Source organism: Rhinolophus sinicus, chromosome 4 (genome assembly GCF_057876585.1).
Source record: "Rhinolophus sinicus isolate RSI-liver-muscle chromosome 4, RSI-T2T, whole genome shotgun sequence".
NCBI classification, from domain to species: Eukaryota; Metazoa; Chordata; class Mammalia; order Chiroptera; family Rhinolophidae; genus Rhinolophus; species Rhinolophus sinicus.
In genome coordinates, this window is record NC_142504.1 from 84,975,676 (window position 1) to 84,990,418 (window position 14,743).

At 38.7% G+C, this 14,743-nt stretch overlaps 1 protein-coding gene across 8 annotated transcripts in view; it reads right to left on the reverse strand.

Moving 5' to 3' along the window:
* The window catches only part of TRAPPC8 (trafficking protein particle complex subunit 8), a 78,921-nt gene extending 68,698 nt beyond the window's left edge, over positions 1–10,223 (reverse strand). For 5 of the 8 annotated variants that reach the window (XM_019714078.3, XM_019714077.3, XM_019714075.3 and 2 more), the window contains exons 1-2: positions 9,705–10,000; positions 3,758–3,952 (exon numbers count right to left, since the gene is read on the reverse strand). In XM_019714078.3, coding sequence (XP_019569637.1) covers positions 3,758–3,952; positions 9,705–9,861 — 352 coding nt within the window. In that variant the 5' untranslated portion in view covers positions 9,862–10,000. Of the gene's footprint in view, positions 1–3,757; positions 3,953–9,704 lie in introns of all 8 variants that reach the window. The other 3 variants (XM_019714079.3, XM_074340195.2, XM_019714076.3) reach the window with 3 other exon arrangements.
* Between the last annotated feature and the right edge of the window lie 4,520 nt (positions 10,224–14,743).

Genomic DNA, 14,743 nt, shown 5'->3' on the forward strand with positions numbered 1-14,743 from the left:
CTATTAGAGATGTCCTTCACCAAATCAAGGAAATGTACCAAAAAAGGTGTGAATGAGAGCAAGAGACTATCGAGAAGAAAAGGAAATCCCCAGGGTGACAGCTCTAGAGCATGCCTTGGAGAGTAACCACTCCAAGAGGAAGTAAAACCATGTTTAGCAACTTTTATTTCATTATCTTCTCCATGAGCCTTTTCTTTCCTAATTGGTCCTTCCCCACAAAAAACACTTTAAAGTAATACCACAGATATACTATGTATCTATTTATGTACCATGATCCTTCTGAGCATCACAATCTATTGTAATATCTATACTTTTTGACCCCCCAAAACTGAATTTCCCCCTCCACTGAAGGATGCTATCATTCCCCATAGAGAGAAAATGCATGGAGTAAAAAGATTTCAGGAAGGAGATCTTGATAAACAGATTATCTGATAAACTAGTCTATGTGCAATAACAGAAAATACTATGTTTATATACTGGTCTCTGCCCCCGGTTCCTAATGCAGAGCTCCTGAAACCCTATAATTTCCTTTGTGATAGTATGTCTTTTATTCCAATGAGGTGACTCTGGGTGGGCTCCTAGATTGCTCCTGGATGAGGTCTGATCACCAGAAAGATCAAGCCATTAATTACTATTAGAAGCTTGGAATTTTCAGGCCCGCCCCCTATTCTCTTGAGAAGGGAGAAGGGCTAAAACTGGAGTTAATGATTGATCATCCCCACATCATGAAGCCTCCATAAACATCCCAAAAATATGAAGTTCAGAGAGGTTCCGGGTTAGTGAACATGTGGAGGTGCTGAGAGCGTGGCCAAAGAAGGCATGAACGCTCCACCACCGTTCCCCATACCCTCTATGCATCTCCACCATCTGGCTGTTCTGAATTAGTGTGCATTAGTGTGCACCCTTTTATAATAAACCAGTGATCCAGTAAGTAAAGTGTTTCTCTGAGGTCTGTGAGTCTCTCTACCAAATTAATTAAACCCAAGGAGGAGGCCACTGGAACCCCGAATCTATAGCCAGTAGGTCAGAAGCACAGGGACTTGCAACTGGCATCTGAAGTGGAGCAGGACAGGAATCTTGTAGGATTAAGCCCTTAACTTATGGAATCTGATGCTATCTCAAGGTAGTGTCAGAATTGAATTGAATTCTTGGACACCCTGCTGGAATCCAAGAATTGCTTGGTGATGTGGGGAAAAAAACTCCACACATTTGGTGATGAAAAGTGAAATGTTTTGTGTTAGTAGAAAAGGAGAATCACAGGAAAAAAAGACACAGCAGGGAACAGCTAGGTTTTTCCCTTTACAGGAGGTGGAAGACTGAGGTTTTTCTACTACAATCTGTCAAGAAAAAAATCTTACTGAGAGGCTATTGATAGTTTGAGATTAGCAAGAGATACAGACAACTCTGAGCAAGTTGTTTTTACAAATGAAATTACTTAAGTCCTGAAAAAAAAAAAAATGCTGTGTAAGAATGGACTGAAATCCCAGTATTTGGCTCAGCAATGAAAAAGTGAATAATATTTAATCATAATATTGTAAATAGTGAATATTAACCAAAAATTATGAAAACTACATTAAAGAGATGGGGAAAGGGGAATAATTAAGCTAAATCTTCATCAATTATGAGAAATCAATATGTAAATTTAAAACTGAGTAAGCCATAGAGAGCCATATAAAAATATTACTTGGAAACACAAACTAAAAACCACTAAAAAAATTGGGGGGAAGGGGCACAGGGAGATCACTGTTGTTTTTTCCTCACAGTAAGTCTTTTTAGCACTAGTGCATATAGTGCTATACATGCATATATCATTTTGATAAATCAAATGTTTTAAAAATAAAAAGTATTACAAGCTTCAGACGTTAGAGGATATCTGCAGTACAAAAAACGTACGTATTTTTATTTATTTTAAAAATATAATAGTTAATCCCTCTCTGTGTGCCCTCAGCACTTTGGCATATTGGATACGACATATCCCTATTACAATGTATTCTGATTAAAGGTATTGTAAATTAAAATGTATTATGATTACTGATCCCCACCAGATTATGAACTCATACATCATGTCTTATTCATCTCTAGATCTCAATTCAAAGCATAGAGTAGGAAATCAATAAATATTTGTTTCATGAATAACAAAAATGTTAAAGACCCTATAAAACAGAATCACAGGATTAAAGGTCTCGGACAGACCTTGAGAAAGAATCTAGCCAAATTCTCTGGTTTCCAAAGAATGAAACCAACTCTGAACAAGTGACTTATTCAAGTTATCCAATTAAGTAATGGCAACGGTAGTGTAAAAACTTTGGACACTCTGGCATTAGATGCACACTTCAACACAGATTTCCCATTAATAACAGGGAAATAACAGTTCAAATTCCATCACTTTCTCCCAGAAAATCCAAATTTTGCCTCGTGTTGAAAATATGTTATATCAAGAAATGCTCAAAATATGTACCCTGAAATTCAGATTCTTTAGATTTGTAAAGATAACCGTAATATTCTAAACTTAAAATTATGACGTTAACGTATCTTGTTTGAATTAAAATGACATAGAAAAAGGAAAAATTATGAACATTCAAACAAAGTAATTCTACAAATACTTCTAACTACACAAGTGCAACCAACTAATTTCATAACCTAAAATATGACACTTAAGTTCTCTTCGTATATTTAGGAAAATAAGTATTCATTTAGGATATGTTAAAATATTAGACTATAAATTGTATTGACCTAAAAAGATTTTATTACACTGCTGAAATATTCTGATCAGATGATGTACTTTTTATCTTTTCCCTCTAAAAATAGCTCTTCTGTCCCTCTATTAAGTCTTTTTCATACCAAAAGTCATACCAAATACTGCTAATTTACTTTACATATCAATATATCATTTCACCTACCAATCTTATTATGAAAATATTTACCATTCAGATTAAAAAGCACTCAGAAAAGATTAAATATTTATTCATGTATTATAAACATTCCCTCCAATTAATACTAAGCAAGAAAAAAATAAACTTAATTATTTTTATTTAATTATAGTATGTATTACTTAACGTGTTTCCCCAAAAATAAGACCTACTTGGACAATCAGCTCTAATGCGCCTTTTGGAGCAAAAATTAATATAAGACCCAGTCTTATATTATCTAAGACCCGGTATTATATTATATTGTATTATATTATATCTAAGACCCAATCTTATTATATCATATCATATATTATATTATATTACATTATATTATATCCGGTATTATATTATATAAAATAAGACCGGGTCTTATATTAATTTTTGCTCCAAAAGACGCATTAGAGCTGATTGTCCGGCTAGGTCTTATTTTCGGGGAAACACGGTATGTCACAAAAGAATATGTTGTTTTTATCTGTTAATTCTTTCATTCAAGAAGTATTTATTATACACGTTCTAGGCATACTTTAGGTACTGGAAATAAATAAAATAAAGAGACAGAGTCCCTGCCCTCATGGAGCTTTACAATTAGAACTACAGAAACATTTTCATTATGAAAAAATACAATGAAATCATGTAATTCATAGTTTGAATGGCTGCCTACTCACTAGATTGTAACCTCCTTAAAAGTAAAGACTGTTTATTTCAGTCCTTACTGTATTGTATTCCCAGGCTCTATCACTCAGTAATCATTTAAATGTTTATTGAATGATTTCCCAGTAACAGAATTACTTTTTCTAAAAAAGAAACATTCATTTAAGAAATAATAATAAATAAACCTTATTACATACCACTGATGTTGAGATCATAATCTCCTGCCGTGATCACATTAGCTACTAATCCTTCTGCAGGCTGACTGCCAGAAACAACATCGTTCAAAAGCTTCCGAATGGCTCCAGGGTGAGGTGGCTGGGTGATAATGTTGCTTACTGCTATCTTCAAATTCTTAATTATGTGAGGTTGATTATTAGGATCTCTCATATGAACTTTTAAAAAAGAAAAAAACCTTGAAATTAATTCTACACAATGCATACAACTCAACTGTAACAACAATAAAAAATTGGGTTAATGGCTTACCAATAAAAAGGATGCTCAAACCAGAAACCAGAAATTCCAAATGGAAGTCTTCCACAGATACAAATGACTTGTAACATTCCTTTATAACCAAAAGGGCTAGCCAGACAGTCTAACCATGTCCCCAATGCCACTGCTCACAACGTCCCTCCAATAGGTCCTTTCCTTCCTCTTTTTTGGAGTTGCCAGGGCCCACTACCACCAGTACTTGATCTAATTCTCACCTCACCCTAAGGCTTGTCCAGGGCAGTGTGAAATCTATGGTATCAACACAGAAAATAATAAAGGGGAAAACGGAGGGGAATTAAGAAAGGGGAATTAAATGCTACATTCAGGATTCCCCCATTTCCTCTAGCGTGTTGCTGCAGTCTCAGCCCCTACTCCACTATCATAAAAATCAATGTCCACTCTCTGGTGGGGATGGTGATAGTGTAGGAAACGGTACACTTCCAAGAGATATGTGGAAACTCTCCATACTTTCTGCTTAATTTGGCTGTGAACGTAAAACTGCTCTAAAAAAATAAAGCCTATTAAAAAAAAAATCAATGCCCAAATCCCTTCTCCCACCCCAATACCTCCTGCCTCCCCCCTGCTATGGCCTAGGCTTAGTCTATGGGATTTACAACCAGTGGTTCAGAGACAGGGAATAGGTTCATAGGAGAGTATACCAAGAAGACCGTATCCACAGTGCACAGTAGGAAATGTGAGCACTTTTTCATATAAATATAATCAGACAAGATGATTAGTTTCTGTAATAGTATTAGAAGCATCCCATTATATTGATTAAGGGCCCAACTTTTGGAGTCCGACCTTATTAAATTCCCACTCACCACTTATTAACTGGATTATCCTAAATAACTTTTTAACTTTTCCATTCTTCAACTTCCTCATCTATAACATGTGATTAATACCTACTTCACAGGGTTAGCCACAACATACACTATGTCACGTACGTCATGGATCATCATATACAAATAAGAGGCAACTCTGGAAAACTGGCTTTGAACATCATTAAAAAAATAATAATACTTTTATTCCCAATGGAAAATGTTTTATACCAAACTTTTAAGTTTAGGCTATATTTTAAATAAAGTTTAATCTGTAGAAACTGTCTTCCTAAATTTCCTGTGTGTTATCTCTGTTGGTTTCTAAATTTTTAATTAAAAAACATAAAACAAAAATACTTTTAAAATACTATAAATGGAATAAATATTTGCACTTGTATAGTAAATACAAATACACGTACAGAAAATACAATAAAATACATGTAAATTCCATTATAATGGTTGCCTATGAAGGAAGGAAGGAAATGGGACACAGAAAAGGTTAAAAGGTGCCTTCATCTGCACCTGTGTTTGATTTCTTTTTAAAGAAAAGGAAAAGATAAAAAGCAAATGACAAGAAGGTTAATATTTGTTGGTTCTGGGTAGTGGGGAGCTGGATGTTTCTTGTATTCTCTGCATTCTTCTGTCACTGTTTATGTTTTCTAATTTAAATACACACACATAGGACTCTTTCCCTAATTAAACTTCCCAACTAGTCTTAACTATGGTACAGAGAAACCAAAAATCATTAAAATACTACAGTGCATTTTTTATATTTTTAGAAACATACAAGTATTTACCTTAAAGTTGGTCCACAACTGTTGAACGACCTACGTAGCCATGTAGGTATTAAACCTCTCAAAATTTTAAATTGGCTAATTATCTTTTAGCATACTGTTAACACAAAAGGGACATTCTAGTTTTGCCCTCTATTCAGAGTGGGTTTATCAGGTAATCCTACTAATAAATCCAAAACTGAGTTAATAGGTATGGCAGCGAGCCTCTGAAATGGCTCCCAATGATCCTAACATTTCCTATTATCATTCTCTAGTGTAGTCCCTTACCACATTCCAGGGTTGGTATATGTGACAAACAGAACACAGCAAAATCAATGGTATTATCACTTCTGAGATAAGGTTATAAAGAGTGCAGCTTCCATCCTGGGTTCTCTCTCTGATCACTCCCTCTGGTAGAAGCTAACTGCTGTGCCACGGGGATATTCAGGGAGCCTATGGAGAGGCCCACATAGCACAGAACCCAGGTCTCGGGCCATGCAGTGAGGAAGTGAGACTTGCTAACAATCACATGAGTGAGCTTGAAAGAGGATCCTCCGGACCCAAATGACCAAATGACGGTAGCCTTTGCTACAGCTCCCCTGCAACCTCAAGAGACCTGAGCCTGAAGCATCCAGCTAAGCCACTCCCAGATTCCTGAGAAACAGAAATAACAAATGCTTTTGTTTTAAGGTGCTAAATGTTGGGGTCATTTGTTACACAACAATAAATAAGTAATACATTGAAGTATCACAAAACCAACCTAATGGAGAGGAAGATAAGAGTTAAGAATGATTAAGAGAAGTGCTCTTAAATCACAAACAAAAATTCAAAAGCTTCAGAACTAATTATATGAAGGCTTTATTAAGATTATTAACAGCACAAAAGCTGACATTACGTATCATATAACATCTCAATTTCAAAGTGAAATTCAGTTCTACTTTATCTTACCATATAGTTTTACCATACAGTTTTTTGAATACTATATTATGAAGTAATATTTCCCAGTATGCACTGCTTCCTGGAATAGTTCCCTCAAGAGTTGTTTCTGAAATACTGATTCCATGGTCAAATAAATTTGGGAAATATTGGATTAGGTTTTTAGTGTCTTTATAACAGGTTTTCCCACAGTCTTTAATGTGCTAAATGACTGTTATTCTCCCAAAAACATGCTGTATTCAGCAAACTTATTTGACCACAAAATTAATTTTTAGGGAGCACAGAATACATCTGGTGTTCTAAAGAATATATTTTCAAAAATGAAATCGTATTCTTCATGTTTTTACCTAGCACACAAAACTTTATTAAGAAAACCTCAATTGCTGAATAAAATTAAACTTGTACAAAAATGACGCAAATAACATACTTGTATATATATCTAAATTTTGCAAAACTGACTTGAATTTTATTCAGACTTTGGTACTTGAAAATCTTCAAGGGTAATCACCTAGTTACACTAACATGGCACTTAAGGTTAATGAAATATTTCTACTTTTTAAAAGAAACGTAAAACTAGAGGCATTAAGTATCCTTCAAACATCATTTCCTAGTCTAATTCGCTATTTTTGATAGTTCATTCAGAAAACATTCAAGATTTACATAAAAACTACTTTCTATTCTTATCTTTTTAATCCCTTAAAGTATTTCACAGTAAATCTTAAAATAATACTTTTGGGAAGCCAGATGGCTCAGTTGCTTAAAGGGGGAGCTCTTAGCACCAAGGTTGCCGGTTCAATTCCCACATGGGATGGTGGGCTGTGCCCCCTACAACTAAGATTGAAAATGGGACTGGAGCTAAGCTGTGCCCTCCACAATTAGATTGAAGGACAACGATTGATGGGTCCTGGAAAAACATACTGTTCCCCAATATTCCCCAATAAATTTTTTTTTAAAGTAGTAATTAAAAAAATAATAATACTTTTCAAAATGAAAGCCAAAATTCCTCTCCTAGAATTCAAGATCCTCCTTTATCTAGCATCTTCCCTTACTCTTCTGTATTCCGATAGGGATAGTTTCCTCACTGTTCCCCAACCGTTCATAATTCATAATTTATACCTTTGTCCATACTATTCTTATTTCATCTCCCTCCTCAACAGGGAACGCTGGCCCTCTTTCCTTTCTACCAACCTAGCCATAAAAATCCAACTTACTACACTCCTTTCTTAAATTTTTCGCAGTCTACAAAAGGAAATCAGAAAAATACTGATTTGAGCCTCTATTCACTGCACTGTTCAGTACAGGAGGCACCAGCAACATGTGGCTAATAAGCACTTGAAATATGTGTATTCCAAATTGAGATGTAACATAAGTGTAAAATGCATACCAAATTTCAAATACTTAGCAAAAAAAAAAAGTAAAATATCTCTAAGATTTTTCACATTGATTACATGTTGAAATGGTAACATTTTGGAAATACTGGGTTAAATAAAATATATCATTAAAACTAATTTCACCTGCTTCCTTTTACCTTTTTGTTATGACTACTAAATAATTTAAAATTATATACGTGACTCACATTATATTTCTATTGGACAGCACTGCTCTCTAGTGTAAGGAATTCTAAATATTGCCAGGAGACAACTTGATTAAAAATACCTTTTCTTGAGTCAGATTGCCTGTTTTTAAACGTTTCCCACATTTAAGACTGTGAACAAGGTAACATCTCTATGCCTCAATGTCTTCACATTTAAAATGATGATAACAGTATCTACCTCATGGGATTCAATAAGAACTAAAAGAGAATAGTTACCTAAAGCACGTATCAAGTATTACCACTATTATTTATTAGCGAGGCAAAAAAGAGCACACACGTCAAAGTCAAACTGGCTCTCATGCGTTTTGTTTGTTCGTTTGGTTTTTTTAAAGAATGTAAGGATGTAGGGCACTCCACTCTTCTTGTTGACTTAGCACAACAACTGAAGGAGCTGGCTATGGTACAGGCTGAAGAAAATCCAAGACTTCCTAAACTGTGGGGTTTTTTTGGACAGTTTCTTTCTTTAAATGCTAAAGTGAACTTATAATGTAGCTCTTCTCCCGAAGAATACACACCTGTAGCATATAAATACATAAATTTATGGCACAGCACTGGTTTTTTGTGAAGTCATCCTAACCAAATAAACATCATAGTCGTTCACTTGACAAAGCTCTTTTATAGAACCTTGCATTTTATACAGATCTTAACAAAGAACTTTACCTATACTTTCCTATGCTCTGTTTGCAAAGTACTGGTAAAGACTTGGTTCAATCATACTTGGAGTTTTATTACACTTATTTTTCCCTAACAAAGAATCTAAAGCTAGAGAAAACAGGTAGTTCCTCAATAAAAGACAGTTCTCCTGTTCATTCAACTTTTATCAGGAAAAAAACACATTTTAGGGCTTTTCCCTCCCTATAAATCTAGATAACTCTACCGATCTAGATTAACTTAATAACAGCTTGCCCTTCCTAGTCCATTAGGTAAAGACTGTTGCAAGTTTTATTATTTATGTAATTTTTTTTTTATTTTCTTGAGAGGTTAAGTAAAATATCATATACTTAAGAAAATGTTTACATTGCCAAAGAAAAAAGGAAAACAAACAGAAGCTTGGAACGAGATGAGCCTCACTGCTAGAAGAATGAAATGTTGCAAACAACTCAAAGTCCAGTTTAACACCAGAGAAAGACTAGTTGTTTTCTTTACTAAGACCTCATCGGTTTAAGAGGCAGCATCTTCCTACCCTTACCTGTCATGCCACTTTCTAATGCCCTCTCCTTTGGCCGCTGAGAACTGTCTCAATGCCCTTCTACGGGGCTCACGCTTTTCCTTACAGTAATTACCTAACAGTTCGGCTTATTTGGGACTAGGAAGAAAGTGCCTAGAGAAAACTGGAGATTAGGACCGCGCTGTCTTGACAACCTCACTCATGGCCCCTCCTCCAGCCGCCTCCGAAGACGCCGCCGAGCCCCAGCCCCAGACGCCACTCCACCGGCTCCGAGGTGTAAACATAGCTCTTCTCTTCCCTGCCCGCTCCCAACTTATTCTCTCGGCCCCGGCTGTGCGGAAACTCAGGGAATAAAAGACTACATACCCTCGGAAGTGAGGCGAGAGAAGGGCTTAAGCAACTCCGCAAAGCTAAGGTGATTGAGACGAGTGAGCCGCTCGGCTTCTTCGCTGCACAGCGCAGCGACACAGGGGACGAAAGAGTCCGGGATTAGCTCTTGCACCGATTGTACACACTGGGCCATCGCCGTGGTAGAGGCAGTGGCGGCGCCCGCCCTCCGGCCCACTCTTCAGAGGCTAATCCTGCGGCTGCAGCAGCTACTGCCGCCGCCCGCCGGCCTGCCCCGGCCGGGCGGGGCCCCGCACTGAAGCCTTGAGACCAATAGAAGGAACAAACGCCGCCGCCTCGGCTCCCGGAGCACACACCACAGACCCCTCCCTGTCACCGCCGCTCCTCAGCGCTCTCCCCGGCGTCCTCACATTCCACCGTGATACGTGGAGACGCCGACAATCGCCAGTTAATCCTCGGGACAGCAAATCCTTGGTCACTGCCCGACCGGAACCGCCATATTGAGGCCGAACCCTGACCCACCAGCAGTACTATTCCCGGCAGTCCCCGCGCTCGCCCTTCACGTGACGGCGTTAAAGGAAGAGATAGGGGCGGGGAAACAGAGTCCAGGAGAGGGAAGTGAAGAGCGACAGAGGCTGGTTGGGAGGCTAGCGCCGGAAGTGGTAAGATGGGTGGAACCCTAACTGGGCGGGGCGGGGCTACGCGGGGTGGGCGGAGCCATGCGGGGTGGCACGCGACTTTAGACCCGGTTCTCAAGCAGGTACTTGGCGAAACAGAGCGAGGTGCGAGGACTACCGAACATGTCACTCAGTACTGGAGGTCTGTGCCGTCACAGTGGTGAAGGCGCTCGCTCGTCTTCGCCGACCTGGCCTGTCTGGAGCCACAAAGGCTCTCCCTGCAAAGAGTGGGCAAATGAAGTGGCTGTGCGCGCTACTTCCTGCCGGCTCCCTTCGCCGTGCCCTCCCACGCTGTGGAGCGACGAGGAGCCCCTGCTCACTGGAGAGCGTGTGCTGCCCCCCCCCCCCACTCCGCCCCCTGTCCGGGTCCTTGGAGGTGTCTTTGGAGCTGGTCTGAACAGGCCGTGTATCGTTTGAACACAGCCATGCTTTCAGAAACGGACTGCAACGAATGTAGACAACCAGTGAACAGATACGTGCGCTTTTGTGTGTCCTGCAATTGACGAGAATATAAGGGGAAACTCCTATGCTACTGCATTTTTCTTGGTCGCAGGGAAGGGATGTGCCTGCGAACATCCCAGTCGGTCTTCCGCAGCCGCTTTCTTTTTTTTTACTCTCTGCTAGGGTGCTTACTTCATAGTGATGGAGGTCAGGAAGCCAGTATTTATGTACCAATGGAATCTTGAACTTGGCTTCCATTCCTCGCTTTCATTTTTAAAGATTGTTCCTCTAAGTAAGTAGACGTGAATGAAATGAATTTTACTATAGTGTCACTCATTAGTTTGAATTCCTTCTGAATTAATATGCCAAAAGTATAAGGCAGGGGAAAATGCAACTATCATGGTTTATGGTGCCTTGATGTAAAAGAGGCGTCCCCAACACCAGTATCTGAAATTGTCAGATTGTTTGGCACCGTCAGGATTTTACCATGTTAAGAATTTATGACGGGGAGAGGTATGCCTTCTGTAAATTGAGAAATGGGATGTAGGACATGATAGTAGGACATAATGACATAGCAGCTTTAGCCACAGATAAATTTTGAATGGATAATACCTGCAAGTTGATGGACCTGGGAATTCATTTCTTTAAAACCATCTGTGCCTAATCACCTCTTGAAAATTTTTCTTGTGCCTCCAGGAGTACATACCAGTATATTTCCTTTTGAATACCTCTGATCTCAATCCCTGCACTTTATAATGTGAGAATTTCATACGACCAAGTATGTATGACTCAAATTATACATTTTACATTTTTTTTGTAATAGTGCTCCTACATGCAAGCATACTGTGTTATCTAGTACTCAACTCAAAATAAAAGTTAAAAAGGCAATTTATTTTTTACAATAAAGGTAAAACTAGCTGTATTAGACTCTAAAAAGGACTTTCAGGGGCAATTTAGCCTAAAGGGATTTTTTGAGATATAATTCACATACCATTAAATTCACCCCTTTAAAGTATACAATTCAGTGGTTTTGAGTATATTCGGAAAGTTGTACAACCATTACTACTGTCTAAGTCCAGAACACTTTCATCACCACCAAAAGAAGCCTGGTACCCACTAGCAGTCATTCTCTACCTCTGCAGCTCCTCTAGCGCCTGGCAATCACGAATTTACTCTATAGATTGACCTATTCTAGGCATTTCACATAACTGGAATCATACAATATGTGACTTTGTGTCTGACCTCTATCACTTAGCACAATGTGTTCAGGTTTCCTCCATGTTGTAGTATGAATCAGTACGTCATTCGATTTTATGGCTGAGCCTAAATGGATTTTTGTTTTCTGCACTGACTTTACATCTAACACCACATCCACATAGTGTTTCCAGTGAGTGCTTTCACTGTAAAAATCCATTTCTTTCCTAGTCTATGTAAGGTGTTCATTTTCTAAGGTATTCTTTTCATCTAAAAGTTAAAGTTGAGCCCCTGCCACATTTGCTTTCTAGCCTACAGGAATGGAGAAAAGAGAATGGAGAAGCACATAACTAATGGTTTAAGATAAAATTCTAGAAATAGCATTCAACAATTTCACCCACACCCACTGGCCCCAGTGAGTCTACTGGTCATACCTGTCTCCAAAGGAGACTGGAAAGTGTAGGTTCGTGGGATCTGTTGGTAGGTAAAGAGGAGGAGAATGAATATAGGATGACAGTCAAGTCTCCAACACGCTTTATTAAGAATGAGGTACCTTGCGGAAGGTATTTGCATGAGGTTAAGATATCACACTTATCTCATTTCTCTGACTCTTCTGGACACTGGATCTTTTTGCATCACATGTGCCCTGAACCATTCACTGTGTCCAGGAAAAATGAGATACTATGATTGGCCAGGACTTAGCCATATGCCCACCTTCAAAGCCGAGAGGATAGGGTCTATCACTAAAAGAGAAAAAGCTGGATAAAATAATAACATAAGCAACTAAGGGCCTCTTTCCAAAGTATTGAAGATAAGACCCAGTTTCCTTCTCTCCCCAAGTCAAAAACTCCCATAAAACTTATCAGTGGGCTTATATTTTGATATACTGTGTTATCAAATGTTCGTGGATTTTTATTCTGTATGAATAATATACCTATTCTTTTCTGATGGCTGCATGGTTAAGTTTAAAGAACAGACACTGAAGTCAAAGACACCTGGATTCAAAAGCAGTTCCACCACTTAATAAAAATAACGTCACCAGTATTGATCATCATATTGCACGCATGGTGCTTTACATTGTCTGCTTCTCACACAAACGCTGAAAAGCACATGTGTTGCCAATTTTCAGATGTAAAAACAGAAGCACAGAGCAGTTAATTACCTTGCTCAAAGATAGCACTGGACCCAGAAACAGAGCCAGCTTGCTGTTTAACCCTATAGACTTGATCACTAGGACAAATTCCTTTTCCATGTTTCCTTGCTTTGAAAGTGCCTACAGAAATTTTAGTTTGCAATAATATATATCATTTCTGCAAGAAATCTGTCACTTTTGACAAGTTACTTATCTTTTCTGGGTTTCACATTCTCTCTCTTTTTTTTTTTTTTCCAAGTCAAGTTGTTGTCCTTTCAATCTTAGTTGTGGAGGGTGCCATTCAGCTTCAAGTTGTTGCCCTTTCAGTCTTAGTTGTGGAGGGTGCAGCTCAGCTCCAGGTCCAGTTGCCATTTTCTAGTTGCCATTTTCTAGTTGCAGGCGTCACAGCCCACCATCCCTTGCGGGAGTTGAACCGGCAACCTTGTGGTTGAAAGCCTGCACCCCAACCAACTGGGCCTTCAGGGAGCTCAGCGGCAGCTCAGCGGCAGCTCAGCTCAAGGTGCCATGTTCAATTTTAGTTGCAGAGGGCGCTACCCACCATCCCTTGCGGGAGTCAAGCAATTGAACTGGCAAACTTGTGGTTGAGAGCCTGCACTCCAACCAACTGAGCCATTCGGGAGGCAGCTCAGCTCAAGGTGCTGTGTTCAATCTTAGTTGCAGGGGGCGGAGCCCACCATCCCTTGCGGGACTCTAGGAGTTGAACTGGCAACCTTGTGGTTGAGAGCCCACTGGCCCATGTGGGAATCGAACCGTCGGCCTTCGGAGTTAGGAGCATGGAGCTCTAACCGCCTGAGCCACCGGGCCAGCCCCTGGGTCTCACATTCTTTATCTGTAAGCTTAGAAAGTTGTGACTAAAGAATTTCTTGTATTTATTTCTTGTATTTCTTTCGTATGAAGATCTGAGTCTAATATTCTTCCCACTGCTATTAAAATTCACTATGTTAACAGTAGATGGTGCTATTGAGTATTGGCTTTCAAAAACAATAAAGCAGTTCTTTTTGAATAATGTCAAATTTTCAGTTAGAGTTGACATACAATATTATATTAGTTTTAGGTGTACAACATAATGATTAGACATTTATATAACTTACGTAGTGATCACCCAGATAAATCTAGTACTCATCTACCACCACATATATAGTTATTATAATATTATTGACTATATTCATTATGCTATACTTTACATCCCCATGACTATTTTGTAACTACTTCTTAATCTCTTCCCCTTTTTCACCCAACCCCCAACCCCCTCCCATTTGGCAGCCCTCAAAATGTTCTCTGTATCTATGAGTCTGTTTCCATTTTGTTTGTTTGTTTTGTTCTTTGGATTCCACATATAAGTGAAATCATAGTGGATCTGTCTTTCTCTGTCTGACTTACTGCACTCAACATAATACCCTCTAAGTCCACCCACATTGTTGCAAATGGCAAGATTTTATTCTTTTTTATGGCTGAGTAATATTCCATTGTATATATGTACCACCTCTTCTTTATCCATTCATGAGGGACGCCCATGTTGCCTTCATATCTTGGCTTATTTAAATAATGCTGCAACGAATATATGGATGAGCATGTCCCCTTGAAGTAGCATT